The sequence below is a fragment of the Saxophila tyrrhenica genome (assembly GCF_035928015.1).
Source record: "Saxophila tyrrhenica strain CCFEE 5935 chromosome Unknown scaffold_19, whole genome shotgun sequence".
NCBI classification, from domain to species: domain Eukaryota; kingdom Fungi; phylum Ascomycota; class Dothideomycetes; order Mycosphaerellales; family Extremaceae; genus Saxophila; species Saxophila tyrrhenica.
In genome coordinates, this window is record NW_027041751.1 from 433,381 (window position 1) to 449,382 (window position 16,002).

The window sequence follows — 16,002 nt, forward strand, 5'->3', positions numbered from 1 at the left end:
ATTGTAGAATTCCATGAGCAGCAATATTGAGGCCTGCAGTACAGTGAAGTCACGGACTGTGCTCTAAGATGTCCACCCTACCGGCGGCGAATGGGCAATCGCCTCCGAAGGAGACGACCACCACCCAACCCAAGGACAGACCAGCGAAACCAAAGAAGAAAGGCTGCAGTTTCGCTCAGATACATTCAAAACCGTTGCCGCTCGAGATCCACCCACTGCCGGCTTTTCACCCATCCAACCCAATTTCTCTGCTAAGGATAGCATACACCTGGATATCCCATCTTCTTTACCCGCCGACATCTCATGCCGAGGAACCGTATGTTGGCTATTTCTCACTAGAAACCCGATCAGTGCACGTTACAGATCCAAAGCATGTGCGAGCGCTGTGGGAGATGGGCTTCTTTGGCAAAGGGACTTTGAGCCGGAGTGAGCCTAGCTGGCTGGAGCGAGAGAAGGCGCGTGTGATGAGTGAGATGCGCGGGAGCAGGGGCCGCAAGGCTGCGGAAGATGCTACGATTGCGCGGAGGGAGGAAAGGAGGTTGTTCAAGTTGGAGAGGGCGAGGGCGGAGAGGGAGAAGATTGAGAGGCAGAGGTTGGCGGAGAGGGGTGAGCTGGAGGCGGAGGATGTGGATGTGAAGGAAGAAGACGTAGCAGAGTCTGAGGTTCAGGCTCAGGCAGAGGACGAGACTTTGGCGGAAGATCAGAAAACTGATGCGGTGAGCGAACCTCTGCATGAGAAGACTCCCGCCGACTTGGAAAAGGACGATGCGAAGAAGGCCAATGAGATTATCGAGGCCCAGGAAATTCCAGAGCCCAACATTGACAACCAAGAACACCTCCAACTCACCCTCGAGGAAGCCTTCTTTCTATCCTATGCCCTCGGTGTCCTCACCATCCTCCCACCACAATCGCCACCCACCTCCACCAAGCCGCCACCTTCAGTCTACACCGCAACAACCCTCCTCAGCCTCTTCGCCCAACACTCCACCTTCCCGCCTTCAACTTGCCATCCGGCCCCCGACGACCCCTTCCTCCTCTCCTACATCACTTACCACCACTTCCGCTCCCTGGGCTGGGTCGTCCGCCCCGGCGTGAAATTCGGCGCCGACTACCTCCTCTACAACCGCGGCCCGGTCTTCTCGCACGCTGAGTTTGCCGTCCTCGTCATGCCGTCTTACTCGCATCGCTACTGGAACTCGCCCGGTGGGAGAGGGCAGAGAAGGGTGCAGGGGGAGAAGGACTGGTGGTGGTTGCATTGTGTGAATCGCGTGCAGGGGCAGGTGAAGAAGACGTTGGTGTTGGCTTATGTGGAGGTACCGAGTCCGTTTGAGGTGGATTGGGAGGGTGGGGTGGGTGAGGTGTTCGGGAGGTATAAGGTGAGGGAGTTTGTGATCAGGAGGTGGGTTGCTAATAGGAGTCGGGACTGAGTCTGTAGCACTATTTTGCAATTTTCTTCAATTTTGACGTTCAGTATCCTCCAGGGATTGAAGTGGCGTCGTCGCGACTGCCTCTGACGCTGTCCGTCGTCGTTGCTACCTGCTGTTTGTTTTAGAGGAAGGCGCGCTAGTGAAGCGCTCATACTTGCAGACTTTTCTGACTGTTTTCTTTCTTCTTTTCGACTTTCAGCAGCACCGACAGTCAGCAGCAGCAGCAACAACAACAACAAACGCCCTGTCGCACGTGATTGTCGCCGTCATACAAAACCTTCTTGTAGCTGATCGTCGAGATGGCGGAACCATCAGTAATACCCAAGGTCGGCGGTGATGGCTTCGCCATCAGTCAGAATACGACTTTTTCCGGCGTTCTCTGTGACGCTCACGCGTTGCTCGTGATCGACGTGCTCTGGGGCGCTATCATCTTGTACCTCCTTTTTGCGCATTTCGTCCGGTCGATCAGCGACATCTATTCGCCGGCGGCCTCGAAGAAGGTCCTTCTGTTTGCCCTGCTTGGTGGTGTGGGTGCCGTGACCGTCGCTCTTAGCACGGTCAGAGCAGGCTGTTCGCCGCGGCCGTGGTACGAGTCGGCCATCCAGGTGGTGTTCGCTGTCGTGGGGGCCATTCGGACCCAAATTATAGTCTGGGCCGACTATACTAAGACGCTGGAGAAGGAGAAGCAGCAGCAGCAACAGCAACAGCCGGCCGTCGAGCTGGCTCCTCTCCCTCCTCATCACCCTCCTTCTGGCTCGGAGCCGTCACCCTCCGAAGCCTTTGGCACCGTTCGTCGGCGGCAGCCAACATCATCATCGTGAGACCTTGCGGGGCAGATGATGATGCCGGATAGTACCCAGGGTCCGGAAAGTCCTAACAGTAGCGAGTACCCGTACCTGGGGGAAGAGTACCTTCTGTTAGGCCAGGCGAGGCATGGGCCCCCTCGACCTGAACTTTTGCACGGTTCAGCTTTTACGCAGCGCAAAAGATTGATCCCCTTTGGTCCTTCATCTATTGATCGCAATCAGCCATCACAGCATGATCAAGGGCCAGAGGGGAGACTAATGGACCTGTCTTGCATCAAACTCACTAATCGACTGCACCATCAAACATGCACGATCCCCATGACGAAGCCCCAGCGATCGAGCCTCAATCAAAGAGCTCTTGCTGTAACATCAATCACTTACTGGACATTTCCACCATCAACGAGTCTCACACCAAACTTCTCGATCAACGACTCTGCGACCACGCCAGTGCAGCGAGTGATGACCACCCTACTCAACTCATGCGATGCTGGAGACGGACAGCACGCCACTCATTTTCACTGAGTCCCAGACCACAGCTTCTCCAACGGCGACTCTGCAACTACGTCAGTACACCGAGCGTTCACCACACTGCTTAGCTCAGGCGATGCTGGAGAGGACAGCACGTCAGCTCGCATCAACAAGTCTCACACCACGAACTTCTCCACCACCGACTCTGCGACCGCGCCAGTGAAGCGAACCATGACCAACTTCTCAGCTCTGGCGATGCTGGAGACGACAACAGGCAACTCATTGTTACCGAGCTTCGGACCACAGCTTCTCCGACTGCGACACTGTGTGTGCGCCAGTACAGCGGGCGATCACCACACTGCTCGGCTCAGGCGATGCTGGAGACGGACAGCATGCCATCGAGTATCGTCGAATCTCATACCAGAGTTCTCCACTATCGGATCTGTGACCGCGCCAGTACAACAAGCGAAGACCACTCTGCTCAACTCACGGGATGCTGGAGACGGACAACTCCCCTCGCGGCATCAACGAAACTCACACCAGATTTCTCCATCACCTAGTATGCGAATGCGCCGGTACACCAAACGCTGATCACGCTTCTCAGCTCAGGCGAAGCTGGAGAAGGCAGCAAGCCGCCCACCGCCCTGCTCACAGACGAGTCTTGCCGGTGTTCTCTCGACCGAATACTGCCATCTCCGGGTCGCAGGCGCTGTCAAAACACTTGAGTCCCATCCAGGACGAACAACGGAAGCTGCTAAGCCAGGAGAGCGTCCATACTTGCATCGTTTTAGCAAATATCTCCGTGGAAAGAGCTTGAAGTCCATGGTACGCCATTCTGAAGGTCCAGCGGGTCAACGACACCATCTCGGGCGGAATGAGAAGTCTCAGAGCCTGCTGGAGCTGCTGGAGGAGTTGTTGAGAGCCTCGAGAGACGAGAATGCATCGATAGCTCGAGCCGCGCACCATCTCTGATGCTGGAGAGCGGTGTTCCGGGACAAGACGAAAAGCACAGTCATCTTCATGCCAAGAGATCAGCCGGCTTCGGAGAAACTTGATTCCAGGTCGACCTTGCCTCGACTTCAAACACTGGCAACCTTCTCCGACTTCGAAACGCCCGATCATGATAACAACTCAGCCTGTGGGTGCGCCGTGATGGACGACCTTCTTGGAGAAGACTGGCGCAACAAGCCGTCTGTGCCACCGACACCCTACAGCGGCTATAGACCGGCACAGCTCCCAGGATCCGGCACTGCGTCACCCGCCAATCTCAGCAGACCTTCGAGTGCGGCCAACGTCCCCAAACCCACGACTCCGGCCAACCATGACTCCTTCGGCAACCTTCTCGGTCCCAAGACTCAAAGGCCTACCACCAATGTGTCCATGCAAGAGCGACAGAAACAATTGATCGAGGAGAGGCGCAGACAACAAGAGCAGAGTTCACAGCTTTGGGAAACATTGGGTAGTGGTCGATCCACACCGGCTCAGCGACAACCAAGTCCGGCAGCGCCTGTGGAAGACGATGACGATATACTGGCGGCCTTCAACAAGGACGCACCGGTCGATGCAGCCAGCCACCTCTCGCCGCCGCCATCATCTGCTGGTGCGAGTGGCAGGAATACACCAGCGTTTGCGCAGCAATCAATGCCAACGAGATCAGCCCCCAGCGCGGCTGTGGAAGGAGATGACGACCTCTTCGGCCTCGGCAGCGTGCGTTCCCCCAGCAATGGGCATGCTACTGCGCCCAAACCTGAAGCTACCAATGAGGACGACGACATACTGGGTGACCTTGGGAAACCGGTGACGCCAATCCCACAAACCCAGTCGCAGGCCCCGGACGAGTCTTCGCAGGAGCATATGCTTGGCAGTGACAGGAGGCGGCCTTCGAACGAGCCAGAGCACGAGCAGGACGAGCTTGCTGCGGCACCGAAAGATCGAGCGCTGGCCGAGTTGGTAGACATGGGATTTCCGGTGGACACGGCGAGGATTGCGTTGAGCGAGACGGGTGGCAATGTCCAGGGTGCAGTTGGCTGGCTACTCCAGCAAGCTCACGAAGAGTCGAGGCAGAAAGCGAGAGGCGAGACACCAGCTTCACGCACACGAAGTCCACAAGTCAGCAGCCGGTCGCCGCAGCGAAGACAGCGCGATGAACGAGCGGACACACCAGCATGGATGCGCAGCCAAGATGGTGGTCGGTCGAACTCCGCAGCGAGGCAGCGTGAAGGAGTGAATGGAGACAAAGATGCGGCACATGTTGCTCAGGAGCTTGGAAGCAAGGTGTGGAAATCTGCAAACTCATTGTGGAAGGCCAGTCAGAAACAGATGGCCAGGACCATTGCAGAACTTCAACAAGAGCCCGGTGGTGGAGATACAAGCCAACCAAAATGGATGCGAGACCCGAACGTCGAATCGGATCCACCGCGGCGACGTCAACCAAACGCTCCAGCACCAAAACCTCGCACGTTTGCAGCAGGACTCACTGACGAGGCTGCTGCACTTGACGGCCCTCGCGAGAACAGCGAAAGGATGAAGCGGCCATCGCCACCGTCACATCCATCGAGCAGAGGGCGTTCGCCGGCGGAAGCATTACCGACCCGACCGGCGCGGCCCAACCTTGCGCAGCCTACAGCAACTCCCTCCGATCGGCGGCCAGCGATGAAGCTCAGCCGACAGGCAGTCGAAGAACAAACTGCTCAGGCGTATGTGAGCCCCGCCCGCCGGAAACGACCGACAGCCCAGCCCCCGCCCGAGCCTGAGCAGAAGGCCGACAAGGACGTCGATCTCTTCAGCTCGGAGTCAGTGCCTCCCGCAGCCAAGGTCCCGCCAAATGCGACGTCCTCCGCAAGGCCAGTGCCAGCCTCAAGACCTTCGCCAGCGCCGATTCCTCAAAGGCCCAAAGCGCCACAAAGAACAGTCCCCGCCGTGTCGCCTACCGCGCTGCAGGCCGCAGCGACTCATCGGAAGACCGGTGGCGAGCACTTCAAACGAGGCGACTATGCTGCTGCGCACGAGTCGTACACTGCCGCTCTCATGCCACTGCCGACTGGCCATCCCATCACAATTGTGATCCTCAGCAACCGGTCCCTTACAGCACTCAAGACTGGCGACGCCAAGGTTGCTGTCTCGGACGCCGAACGCGCCCTTGAGGTTATTGGGCCGAGCCAAGGCACGGGCGAGAGCATCGAGCTTGGAGTTGGCGAAGGGGTCAAGGAGATGAAGGAGTTCTATGGCAAAGCTCTCATGCGCAAGGCGGAAGCTCTGGAGCACATGGAGAAATACAATGATGCCGCTGCGGTGTGGCGGCAAGCTGTTGAAGCAGGGGTGGGAGGGACTGTCAGCCTGCGGGGCAGAGACCGATGTGAGAAGGCAGCAGCACCGAAGCCACCAGCAGCTGCGAAACCTACAGCGCCGACTCGTACATCGGCCGCAAAAGTGCCGACGAAGTCTTTGGGCAACACTCAACAGCGGCCAACCTTGTCTTCTGCATCATCGGCAGACGCGGTCAAGAAGTTGCGAGCCGCCAATGCACAGGCGAATCGGGAAGAGGACGAGAAGTTCGCTCTCGGTGACAGTGTGGACGCGAAGCTGACGGCATGGAAGGGTGGAAAGAGTGACAACCTGAGAGCTTTGTTGCAGAGCATGGATCTTGTGTTGTGGCCGGAGGCTGGGTGGAAGAAGGTCGGGATGTCGGACCTGGTCATGCCAGCAAGGGTGAAGATCGTCTATATGAAGGCGATTGGTAAGGTGCACCCTGACAAGGTAAGCCCCTTCATCCATCAAGGCGGTCGAGCGGACACGATGGCCCGGTACATGCAGAGCCTTTCTGACACGCTTTGCAGATCCCGCAAGATGCCACCACCGAGCAACGTATGGTCAGCGCCGCTGTGTTCAGCACGCTTAACGAGGCATGGGACAAGTTCAAGACCGAGAATAAACTTTGAGATGGTGGAGCTTGTAAGCATTAATTCATCGGGTAGTGGTCGGTCCAATACTTTGGTACCGAGGTCATACTTTGATCCCATCTTGATTTGCTTTCATCTCCTTGGCTCTTGTCCTGATCAGGTCCTGTGGCATCTTGTTGCATCAGCACCTCGCCAATGCACATGTTCACTTGCGACGAGCTCACAAATGCGCTTGATTGTGTACAGACCTCTCGGGAGGACTGCTCAAACGATTGACCTGGCTTCCGGACTTATTCCGGTACGCAATCGCCCCGCTGCTAGTTGTCATCATGTTGCTTACCTCAATTCCATGGACAGTATATGATGCTTGCCCAAGCTGTCCACCTACTCGCCATTTTCCCCAAAGGCTCAGGAATTCGCACAAATTCATCGCACCTTTCAGACGTCTGCACGCTTCCAGCTTTTACAGGCTTCCACCTTGATTGCACCATTCAAGACCGCGCTCGTGGCCACACTTCTCTCGCTAGTCGCAGGACGCCCCGCAACCCGCAAGATCGAGTCGAGGGGACTTCTCCCTTTCTTCGACTTTCACATCAGCATCAACCGTTACGATAACCCGGAGGCCAAATGCGAAGGCAAGCCCTTCAGCTTCGACTACGTACAGGATCGCAACGTCGTTAAGGCCGATGGCCAGTGCAAAAATTGGGACGATGGGCGAGCGCATACCGCGTTCTCGTACTTCTACGCACGCCACGGGCCCGCCTAGTGGCCCGGAGACGCCCCGTCGGACTACGGTGATTGCACTCTGTATTCCTATAGCGACGAGTACTGTGCTACCGAGACCGGGTATATATATCATGTAGGCATTCCTCGGACAGCTGTGATATGAGGACAAGCTGACATGGAACAACATAGGTTCAAAGTCCGGACAATCTGAATGGGCGTTTTCGTACCCTGCCTCCGGCTCAGTCAGTCAGGCTGGTGTGCGTGGAATAGGAAAAGCCACTTCCATCAACATGGTAGAGTTGCTCTATGGTCCAGAGACTGCAATGACTGTGGTGGTCTCATCAGCTACGGTCCTCAATACAATCTGCGTTCGCCACCTTCGTTCCCGCTCCAGCTTCACCACGTGATGCATCGTCGTATCAAGGGCTACGGAATGCATGCATCTCAAACGTAGACAAGAACGCCAGCCGGAAGCGGCCTATAGGTATCTCTCTCTTCGGCAAGTCCTCTACAGCCGATCTTACCACCATATACATGAAAACCGATTGAGCGAGTGCGGGCCACTCGAGTATACTGTTGAGAGGATCGATCTACCGGCTGTGATACGGCTTTGATGACCGCATATGGCGTTTATCTTCATCCAGGTAAGCAATCGCGCTGTCTGTAGTGGTCATCATGTTGCTTACCACCCTCCCACCCACCAGATATAAGAATTGTTCGCACTGTACTCAACTAACTTTCTATCTTCTTCGCAAGCTCAGACATCCTCACAACTTTTAGCTCATCTATTAAAGACTTGTGTGCATTTTCGAACCTCGGAGACTCTCGCTATGGTCGCCTTTTCAAAGACCGCGCTTACGGCTGCGCTTATGGCTGTGCTGTCTTCGACTGTCACGGCACGACCTGCGCTCCCAGTGATTTCACCTAGAGGACACATCCCTTTCTTCGACTTCCACATCTTGTTCGACCGCTACAACGAGACAACCTGCCAAGGCGAAGGTTTCAACGTCAAAGAGCACGTTCCCGATGTCATTGAAGCTGATGGTGAATGCTATCGGTGGCCTGACGACGAACGCGCACATGTTGCCTACGCATTTTCCTATGCTTGGCATGGGCCTGACTGGTGGCCTGGGAACAAGCCAACGGACTTTGGAGATTGTACGATTCTATCGTACGCCGATAACTTCTGCGGCGTAGAGACTTCGCAACTCTCACACGTAAGCTCTGTCGTCAACATTAGTACGTCAAGATCAAGCAGCTGATCGACCGTCGTACAGGTCGAAACTCCGGAAATGATGAACCATTGCCAGGTTCCACCGGTTCCAGTCAGATCTATAAGGCTCAACTGCGTGGAGTGAGACTGAGAGGCGATGCCTAGGTGGCTCGATTGGAGGGGGCTCATATGGAAACGAACTGCTTCGATCGATCTGGATTGGAGGGGATCGACGTTTGAGGCAGATGCACCCTTTTCGCGGAGGCGATCAATAAGTGGCATAGCCACCGCTCGCGCTAAGACACTGTCCAGTGACCCAAGATGATCTTGGCTCTGCGAGAAACCCAACAATCTCAGCAATCTCCTCCGTCTTCCCTACCCTCTGCTCAACAGGCGTCTGCTGCTTCTGCGCCTCAACAGTCTTGGGATCAACTTGATCCAGCATCTCGCTCTCCACAGGACCTGGCTCAACAGCATTGACCGTGGTACCGTCCTTCCCAAGCTCAGCCGCCCAGTTTCGTGTGTAGCCTTCCAGCGCCGCCTTAGAAGCAGCGTAGGTTCCGGTCCCAGGGTAGCCGTTCCGAGCTGCCACGCTGCTGATGTTGATGATGCGACCCGGAGCACGGAGGTGTGGATGCACTGCCTGGACCATGAGGAGCGGGGCTCGTACGTTCAAGCTGAAGATTTCTTCGAAGTACTCTGGCGTTATGTCGGAGATGAAGTTGGCTGAGATGGCTGCTGCGTTGTTCACGAGTATGTCGATGTGATTGCCAAATGCTTGGATGGAGGCGTCGATGATCTCTTTTGGAGCTGAGAGGTGCTGTAGATTGCATTGTACGCCAATCGCTGAGCTCCTGGCTTCGACCTTGATTTGGGAGATGAGCTGCTCTACGGGTGCTTTCGAGCGGTCGCTGGAGTAGGTTATGACCACTTTCGCGCCACGCAAGGCCAGGTCGAAGGCGATGGCTTTGCCGACTGCGAGGGTTGTCAGTATTCCTCGTCTCAACACCTCCGGGCTTTCTTACTGCCGCGTGATGCTCCTGTGACTATGGCACTACGGAAATGTCAGGGTTGTCGCTGAGACGCCAGAGTGTCAAACTCATGGCACCCACATCTTGCCCTCGAGAGTCCTAGGCTTCTGAAGTTCAGCCATGATCGATTGGGCCGGTCTCTTGAGAGGTCACGACGACTGGGAGGCTCTGATTCGTAGATTACGAAGGTTGTCGCAGTTGAAAATCGGCTTGAAAAGGTCGTGTCGACTTCGAGGATCGTTTCAATGAGTAGAAGTGATGTAAAGGATCGACCATCTAACGACATGAGTGGCTGGCCTTGGCAACGAAGTAAGCTTGTGGGTGGAGGAGCCTGCAGGTCGTGATCGAAGGCTTAGTTCCATATTAGAAACTACATGCATCTGCCCCGGTATCACGGTGACACTGGACAGAACGAAAGACGGGTTGCTCCATCCTGTCTGCTCCATCTCCTCCTCGCTCGAAAGGAGGTTGAATATCCTCTCATCATGTAGTGATGCCATGTACGAGTAGACCTCATCAGAGGTCAAAGCATCCAACTCTACAGAACTCTACCTTACTCGGGATCGACTCAACATCTCCTTGGAAGCAAGTAAGAACACTCCTGTGCCAAACCAAAAATGCCATCACCGGACGTAGAAGCATCTAACACCTTCATCACCCACTGGGAAACTGGCACGACCCTCCCACTTCTCCCAGACCCAATCCGCCCCCTCAACGTGCCAGACGGCTATGCAATCCAGTGGCACGTCCTCCGTCTAACCACCTCTCGTCTCTGCGGCAGTAAAACTGCGGCCGCAAGCACCGCAGGCCAACACTCCAACCTCTCCTACTCCCCGGCCGGCCACTTCCTCCACGAACGCGTCACCAAACTAGGCGATACCGTACAATTAGGACCAAACCGGATGCAAGTCGCGAATTTGGAACTCGTATTTCGCATGGACAGGGTCCTCACGCCTCGCCGGGCAAAGTATGAGACATCGGAGGTCGCTTGGGACGCGGATGAGCTTGTCGTAGGCGTAGATGTACCGGACTCGCAGTACGATGATTGAACAGCTGCAGGCGCTCCGCTGCTAACTGCTGATGATGCGTGTGTCGACAGCTTCGTGCTGGGTACTGAGGCGGCCGACTGGCGAGCTCGAGATCTGTCAGTACATACTGTGAAGGGATGGAAAGGCGGTGGGAGAAGCTTTGTCCGAGTCGGGAGTGGTGCAGAAGTGTTGGGAGGTGTCGGGGACGCGCGCTGGGCTGGGTTGTTAAGGAGCTTAGCGAGAACGGCATTGAGCTTGGGCAAAGGCAGTGGGTGACGACCGGAACTTGCGTCGTCCTTATCCCCGAGGGGACTGGAGATGTCGTTACCGGCGATTATGGCGACTTCGGTAAGATGGTGGTGGCGTTCAGCGAATAAGACAGCCTGAGTGATCCTGCGCTCGATACCATCGTCGATTCAGATTGTAGTTCCGAGAGGGGGACCTAGTGCATTGCGCCAAATGTACGGGTTGGTCTGTCTGGCGAGTCGGGTCAGGATGTGTTTTACGCAGCTTCATGCACATTTCGATTGCCGGAAGTCAGACGACCTACTTCGCTTCCTCAGACCACGGGGCAGCTTTACGCAGCAAAGGAACGAAACAACCTACCTCTCGAGCATGGGCTCGCCTTCGGATATGTTAGCGTGGATTCTCGGAAATACTCGCAAATTGCAATATTCCCATCTGTGCGTAGAGGGTGCTGTAGAACGAAATGCACGGCATGCGCCGACAGATTGCTGATGAAGACCCAGAGCTGCGACTTCAAGCGAATCATCGTAGGGTCCATGCTTGCAGCGTAAGACGTAGCTTCCGTAGGTTTGCGAACTTGACATGGAATTCTTCCTCTCGCCAGCTTACCCAGTGTCTGGTGACCAAGCAGTGGGCGGTCTTCATGCCCGAGGTCGAACAGCTCGAGATATGTCTTACTTACACCATTCGTCGAGCACGCGAACAGACGTTGAAAGGCCTCGTCACACCGCAGGTCCTCGCGCTCTTCCGCAATGCCGCGTCCCGACGGCTGTAAAGGTCGCACGCACTGGGACGAACGGCGGAGGCGGTGGAACACATGTTCGGCGTGGTGTAACGGGGTCTGCGGACTCCGATCCTCCCCATGTACGGTGCCACAGTCGTCGTATTGAAAGACCGTCTAATGAGATATCCGAAGTGTCTGGTTGATTCCGAAGGGCTACGTCTCAAATCCGTGTTCCTAGCCTGGAGAGCATCACGTACTGGGGCGTAGCGAAAGAGCTGAAGTCAGCTTTGAGATCCCAGATGCAGCAAGCCTCTGCCATTGGCCCATGCGGAGGATGGACAAGTGCGCTGCCGTTCAGTAGTTCCATGTCGGGTGCAAGCAGCCGAACAGCCTAGCAGGGTCGACGGTGCATGTTGTGCAGGTCTCCAGATTTGCATGTCCCTGGCCGCTTGCCGTGCACTCGCGAGACTTCCAAGAGTCGCCAATATGGGAGGTGTGAGATCTGCGACATTCTGGACGCTCGTGGCTTGCAAATAGATGATCCAAGGCGTGAAGACGAACGGCCGGCCTGGCGGTCCCAGTCAAGGCCACCTCAGTTGCCTGTTGCGGCAAGGGTGTGCGATGTCTCTCGTCTCTAGATGCTGCGGAAGATGCCACAGTTGCCATCTTTGTATCGGCTAAAAATATGGACAAGCGAAAGACGAGGCGAGAGGGCAGCTGTTCACTGCTGTCGCCAACGCACGATCCGTGGTTCGCTCGCCTTGGCCGTCAGGAACGGGATGGAGGTAGTAGATCCAGAGCGCCACGGTGAGTCACCAGGTCACACAGAGCATGCAGTCTGCAAGCCCGGTGTCGCTCGCTTACCTTGGCCGCATCTGTGTGTGCTTGAGCCTCTCACCAATGCAGATGCCTATGCCTTCCCTGGATCGCTCCAAGAGCGATCGAGTGATGACGGGTTGCACTTCCGGTTCAAGCTCCCAAGCGTGCGACTGGTTTGGGTGGAGTGCATTGAGTGCTCATGCAGCAGAGCAGGGGGGGCAGGAATGACCGCTAGACAGGCGCTTGGCCTGCGAAGACAGCTGTGCAGCACCGAGTACGGTGTATGTCATGCGGTGTTCCTCCGGGCGTGCTCGTCGACGCCCGGCGGTCAGGACGTATCTACGATGTGGTTGGTTTTGAGCGGGAGGCAACGTTGCGGGCGTCGACGTGGTTCGCGTCGCGCTCGAGCAGACTTTCGCCGGGCGCTGATCTAGGCCGCTCGGCATCCCATCCCATTGGCACGCCTGGCGATGCCGTTGGGCCTGACCCGTCGAAGATGCAGGCAGCCGAGAAAAGATGCAAATGGGCTTCGTCCATGTCTCGTCGCAAACGCCGTCTGGGTTGTTCTGCAGCGTTCGTTGCCGCAAGGGGAGCACGCGAGCCATTCTGCCGGGTATGCATGAGGGCCGACTCAAAAGCGTGTGACCACCGCAGGTGTTTCCTTGCACAATCACACGACCAGACATCCGCTCTCAGAGGCCCTCGATGACTTCATCCACCTCAGCCATGGCCGCCAACGGCGATACACAACCTACGGTCTCTTCGAATGGCGTCTCCGCCGCCAGCCCATCCCAGCGGGAGTATGCTCCTCCACTCTCCTACACACCATGGCTGCCTTACCTAACACGCACGACAGAACCGCGTGGACGCCACCTGCAGCATACGAGCCGCCAAAGCCATCGAAGATGGCCGAGGAACGGCTCATAGCTTCTGTTGCACGATTCAAGAGGGACCTGGAGCTCCGTGAGCAAGCCGCTGCAGAAGCAAAGGCGGCGGCTGCTCGAGCACAACAAGAAGCCGCATCGACCACAAGTCAACAGCCTGGACGGACAGGCCAGGACGAGGAAGCAAAGAATTCATGACCGGAGTAGCAGCAGCATTTGAGAGGCTGGATGCCTGACCTCTATGGCGTTTGGGTTTGCTGGGGGACATTGTACGAATTTGCATGATGGAAGCATAATCATCTGCCTTCATTGCCAGGTATCAACAGCACTGATGCAAACTATGACGGAGGGATGTAATGCGGACGCTCACTATATCTGCTGGAGGACTTAGTACGGCCGTCTAATGCAAGACTCGATAATACAACTATGCTTGGGCGGGAAGCCTACCTTACTTCGCCATCCCTCAAGCCTGACCGCTTACCATTTGTATCCGCCCATCCAGCTTCGGCGCAATACCCTTTGTCCACCCAACAACAAATTCGCCATGCTCCTGCTCGCTCGCCAACTCCGGCCGACCTTGAATTCCAGCCACTCGTCGCCATCGCTTGAGCACCTTCCTCGCCACCTGTAACCTCTTCTCCCGTTCTTCATTCCGAGAACTCACTTCCTCGTCGTCGTCACTGCCATCATCAGCGTTTCGCTTTTTGCCACCACTCTTCCCGTCACTCGAGGACTCCCTAGGTGGGTGCGACTTGTCCATCTCGTCGTTGACTCTGTCCCACTGCGATGTGGGGTTCTTTTCCTTCTGAGCCAACCCTTTCATGCTGTCGACGATCTCGATTGATGCAAAGTACTGCCGTAGCAACCCAGATACGAGAACGCCCTCTTCCTCTGAGACGACCTCTTCTGCTCCGCCGCCTTCGGCGTGGACGCGGAATTGTTCATAGCCCACTGGAGATGATTAGCAATGGGATGTGTCAACAGCACTTGAAGAGAGCACCCACACTTGGCTGAAGCCAGGAATGCTCGACACGCTACTGTGTAGTCTGCATTCTCGTCCAAGGCCTTGCCGTTCATTTCGACTTCGCGTATTCGCTTGCCAGCTTCGGCTTCGCCATCAAAGGAGTACCTGATGCCGGAGACTTGCGGGAAGCAAGCTAACGACTACCTGTCAGTATGCCTCTTCCCAAATCGAATTTCTGAAGATACTCACCAGCGGGTTCTGGATACTGGCTAACACCATTCTCCAAAGCGTGGCGAAGCGCCTTTCCTTTGACCCTAACCACCACCACGGGGTCCTCGAACGGATGACTGGGTGCTCAATCAGCATGCATCAGCAACCGCACACAGAGAAATGTCTCCATACCAGTCAACAAGATTCCTGAGGAAGAGTTCGCCTGGCGGGTACACTTGATCGCCCTTGATGGTGAACGCTGTGCACACTGCACAGTCCGCCTCGTAGTACAAGCGCATCAAATCCGCCACGAAATTCGCATAATTCGACTCCTGCTGCCCAACAGTGTCGAATCTGGCGTCCAGAGGGACGGATGTGAAGCCAATCCGATTGCCGAGCTTCCTGTGGACGTCCTGGACCAGCCTCTCCGCCAGTTCAGAGGTCTTCTCATCTTCCGGGATCTCGCGAACGATGTCTCGCCTCACGATGTCGAAATCCCATCCTTTCGCGTCCTCCTTGCGTCGAGCTTCGACGTAGCTGAGGTTCTTGAAGTCAGATCCAGATCGTAGGAAAGTGGCTCCGCTCTTGAAGACCTGGTACTCGTACTCGTGGTCGTGGCCGCCGAGAATGAGATCGATCAGACCTTCAGGAATGCCGTCGCCAAAAGCAAAATCTCTTGGTTGGCGCATGTGGGTTAATGCGATCACGATGTCGGCGCCTTGTTCCCGCAGCTGAGGAGCGATTTCCTTGGCCACTTCGATCGGCTCTCTCCACTGGAGGCTGGCTGGGAGAGAGGTGTTGATCTTCTCTAACCATTCCTTTTCCACCAACCCAAGGATCCCAATTTTGAGCCCGTTGGATGCCTCGATAATTTTCGACTTCTCACATTGGCCAAAACACATGTTCTCTCCCGCATTTGGGTCGTCGAGATTGGCGAGGAGCCATGGGAAGTCGCATCTCTGAGCGAGCTTCTTGAAGTTGGCCTCTCCGAAGTCGAACTAAGCTTCTCATCAGCTTCCAATTTCCACCCAGGTAGGTGATCAAAACGCTAGAGATCCAACAACTCACCTCATGATTCCCAACGGTAGCCGCATCAATCCCGATATTGTTCAGCGCCTCCACCATATGCGCACCCTTCGTCACCGTGCTTTCGCGGCTTGGGTTCAGAGCGTCACCAGAAAAGAACGTCATAGCCTTGGGCAGATCCTTGAACTTCTCGTCGTCCCGGTAGTAATTGCACACTGTCTGGAAACGCGCAATACCGCCCACTGGGTCTTCGGTCCCAGTCGCTGGATGGTAGACATCATTGAAATGTAGGAGTCGGAGATCTGGTGGGCCTTCACGACCAGTCTTGTGAATGGTGGTTTCTTCTGCTTTCATGTTGCTTGGACCGTTTGAGTTGTCTGAGGGGGCCCTTGTTTGGGAATGTAGGAGGCAGACGGGTGAGCCTTGTGAAAAGGCAGGTAGGTGAGGTCATGCGAAAGCAGCAGCTCCGGCGCAGTGGCTCCAGATCGACGTATGCATGTGGCGCGTGCTTGACTGACGATTTGCCAACTA

At 55.9% G+C, this 16,002-nt stretch overlaps 6 protein-coding genes across 6 annotated transcripts; 4 read left to right on the top strand and 2 right to left on the bottom strand.

Moving 5' to 3' along the window:
* Positions 1–68: 68 nt before the first annotated feature.
* SEN2 (tRNA splicing endonuclease subunit sen2) lies at positions 69–2,248 on the top strand (the record flags this gene model as incomplete). Its single annotated transcript, XM_064807088.1, has 2 exons — positions 69–1,376; positions 1,715–2,248. The coding sequence occupies 2 exons, from the start codon at positions 69–71 to the stop codon at positions 2,246–2,248; spliced, it is 1,842 nt and encodes a 613-aa protein (XP_064654904.1).
* Positions 2,249–3,853: 1,605 nt separating this feature from the next.
* On the top strand, positions 3,854–6,639 carry SWA2 (auxilin-like clathrin-binding protein required for normal clathrin function; the record flags this gene model as incomplete). The annotated part of the gene is made up of 2 exons (XM_064807089.1): positions 3,854–6,457; positions 6,538–6,639. The coding sequence occupies 2 exons, from the start codon at positions 3,854–3,856 to the stop codon at positions 6,637–6,639; spliced, it is 2,706 nt and encodes a 901-aa protein (XP_064654905.1).
* Positions 6,640–8,156: 1,517 nt separating this feature from the next.
* On the top strand, positions 8,157–8,704 carry LTR77_009864 (uncharacterized protein; the record flags this gene model as incomplete). Its single annotated transcript, XM_064807090.1, has 2 exons — positions 8,157–8,543; positions 8,567–8,704. 2 exons carry the CDS (start codon positions 8,157–8,159, stop codon positions 8,702–8,704), a joined length of 525 nt encoding a protein of 174 aa, XP_064654906.1.
* A 103-nt stretch (positions 8,705–8,807) lies between these two features.
* On the bottom strand, positions 8,808–9,692 carry LTR77_009865 (uncharacterized protein; the record flags this gene model as incomplete). Its single annotated transcript, XM_064807091.1, has 3 exons — positions 8,808–9,514; positions 9,565–9,593; positions 9,652–9,692. The coding sequence occupies 3 exons, from the start codon at positions 9,690–9,692 to the stop codon at positions 8,808–8,810; spliced, it is 777 nt and encodes a 258-aa protein (XP_064654907.1).
* Positions 9,693–13,113: 3,421 nt separating this feature from the next.
* On the top strand, positions 13,114–13,469 carry LTR77_009866 (uncharacterized protein; the record flags this gene model as incomplete). Its single annotated transcript, XM_064807092.1, has 2 exons — positions 13,114–13,187; positions 13,244–13,469. 2 exons carry the CDS (start codon positions 13,114–13,116, stop codon positions 13,467–13,469), a joined length of 300 nt encoding a protein of 99 aa, XP_064654908.1.
* Positions 13,470–13,734: 265 nt separating this feature from the next.
* LTR77_009867 (uncharacterized protein) lies at positions 13,735–15,825 on the bottom strand (the record flags this gene model as incomplete). Its single annotated transcript, XM_064807093.1, has 5 exons — positions 13,735–14,222; positions 14,276–14,428; positions 14,485–14,582; positions 14,638–15,443; positions 15,514–15,825. The coding sequence occupies 5 exons, from the start codon at positions 15,823–15,825 to the stop codon at positions 13,735–13,737; spliced, it is 1,857 nt and encodes a 618-aa protein (XP_064654909.1).
* Positions 15,826–16,002: the final 177 nt, after the last annotated feature.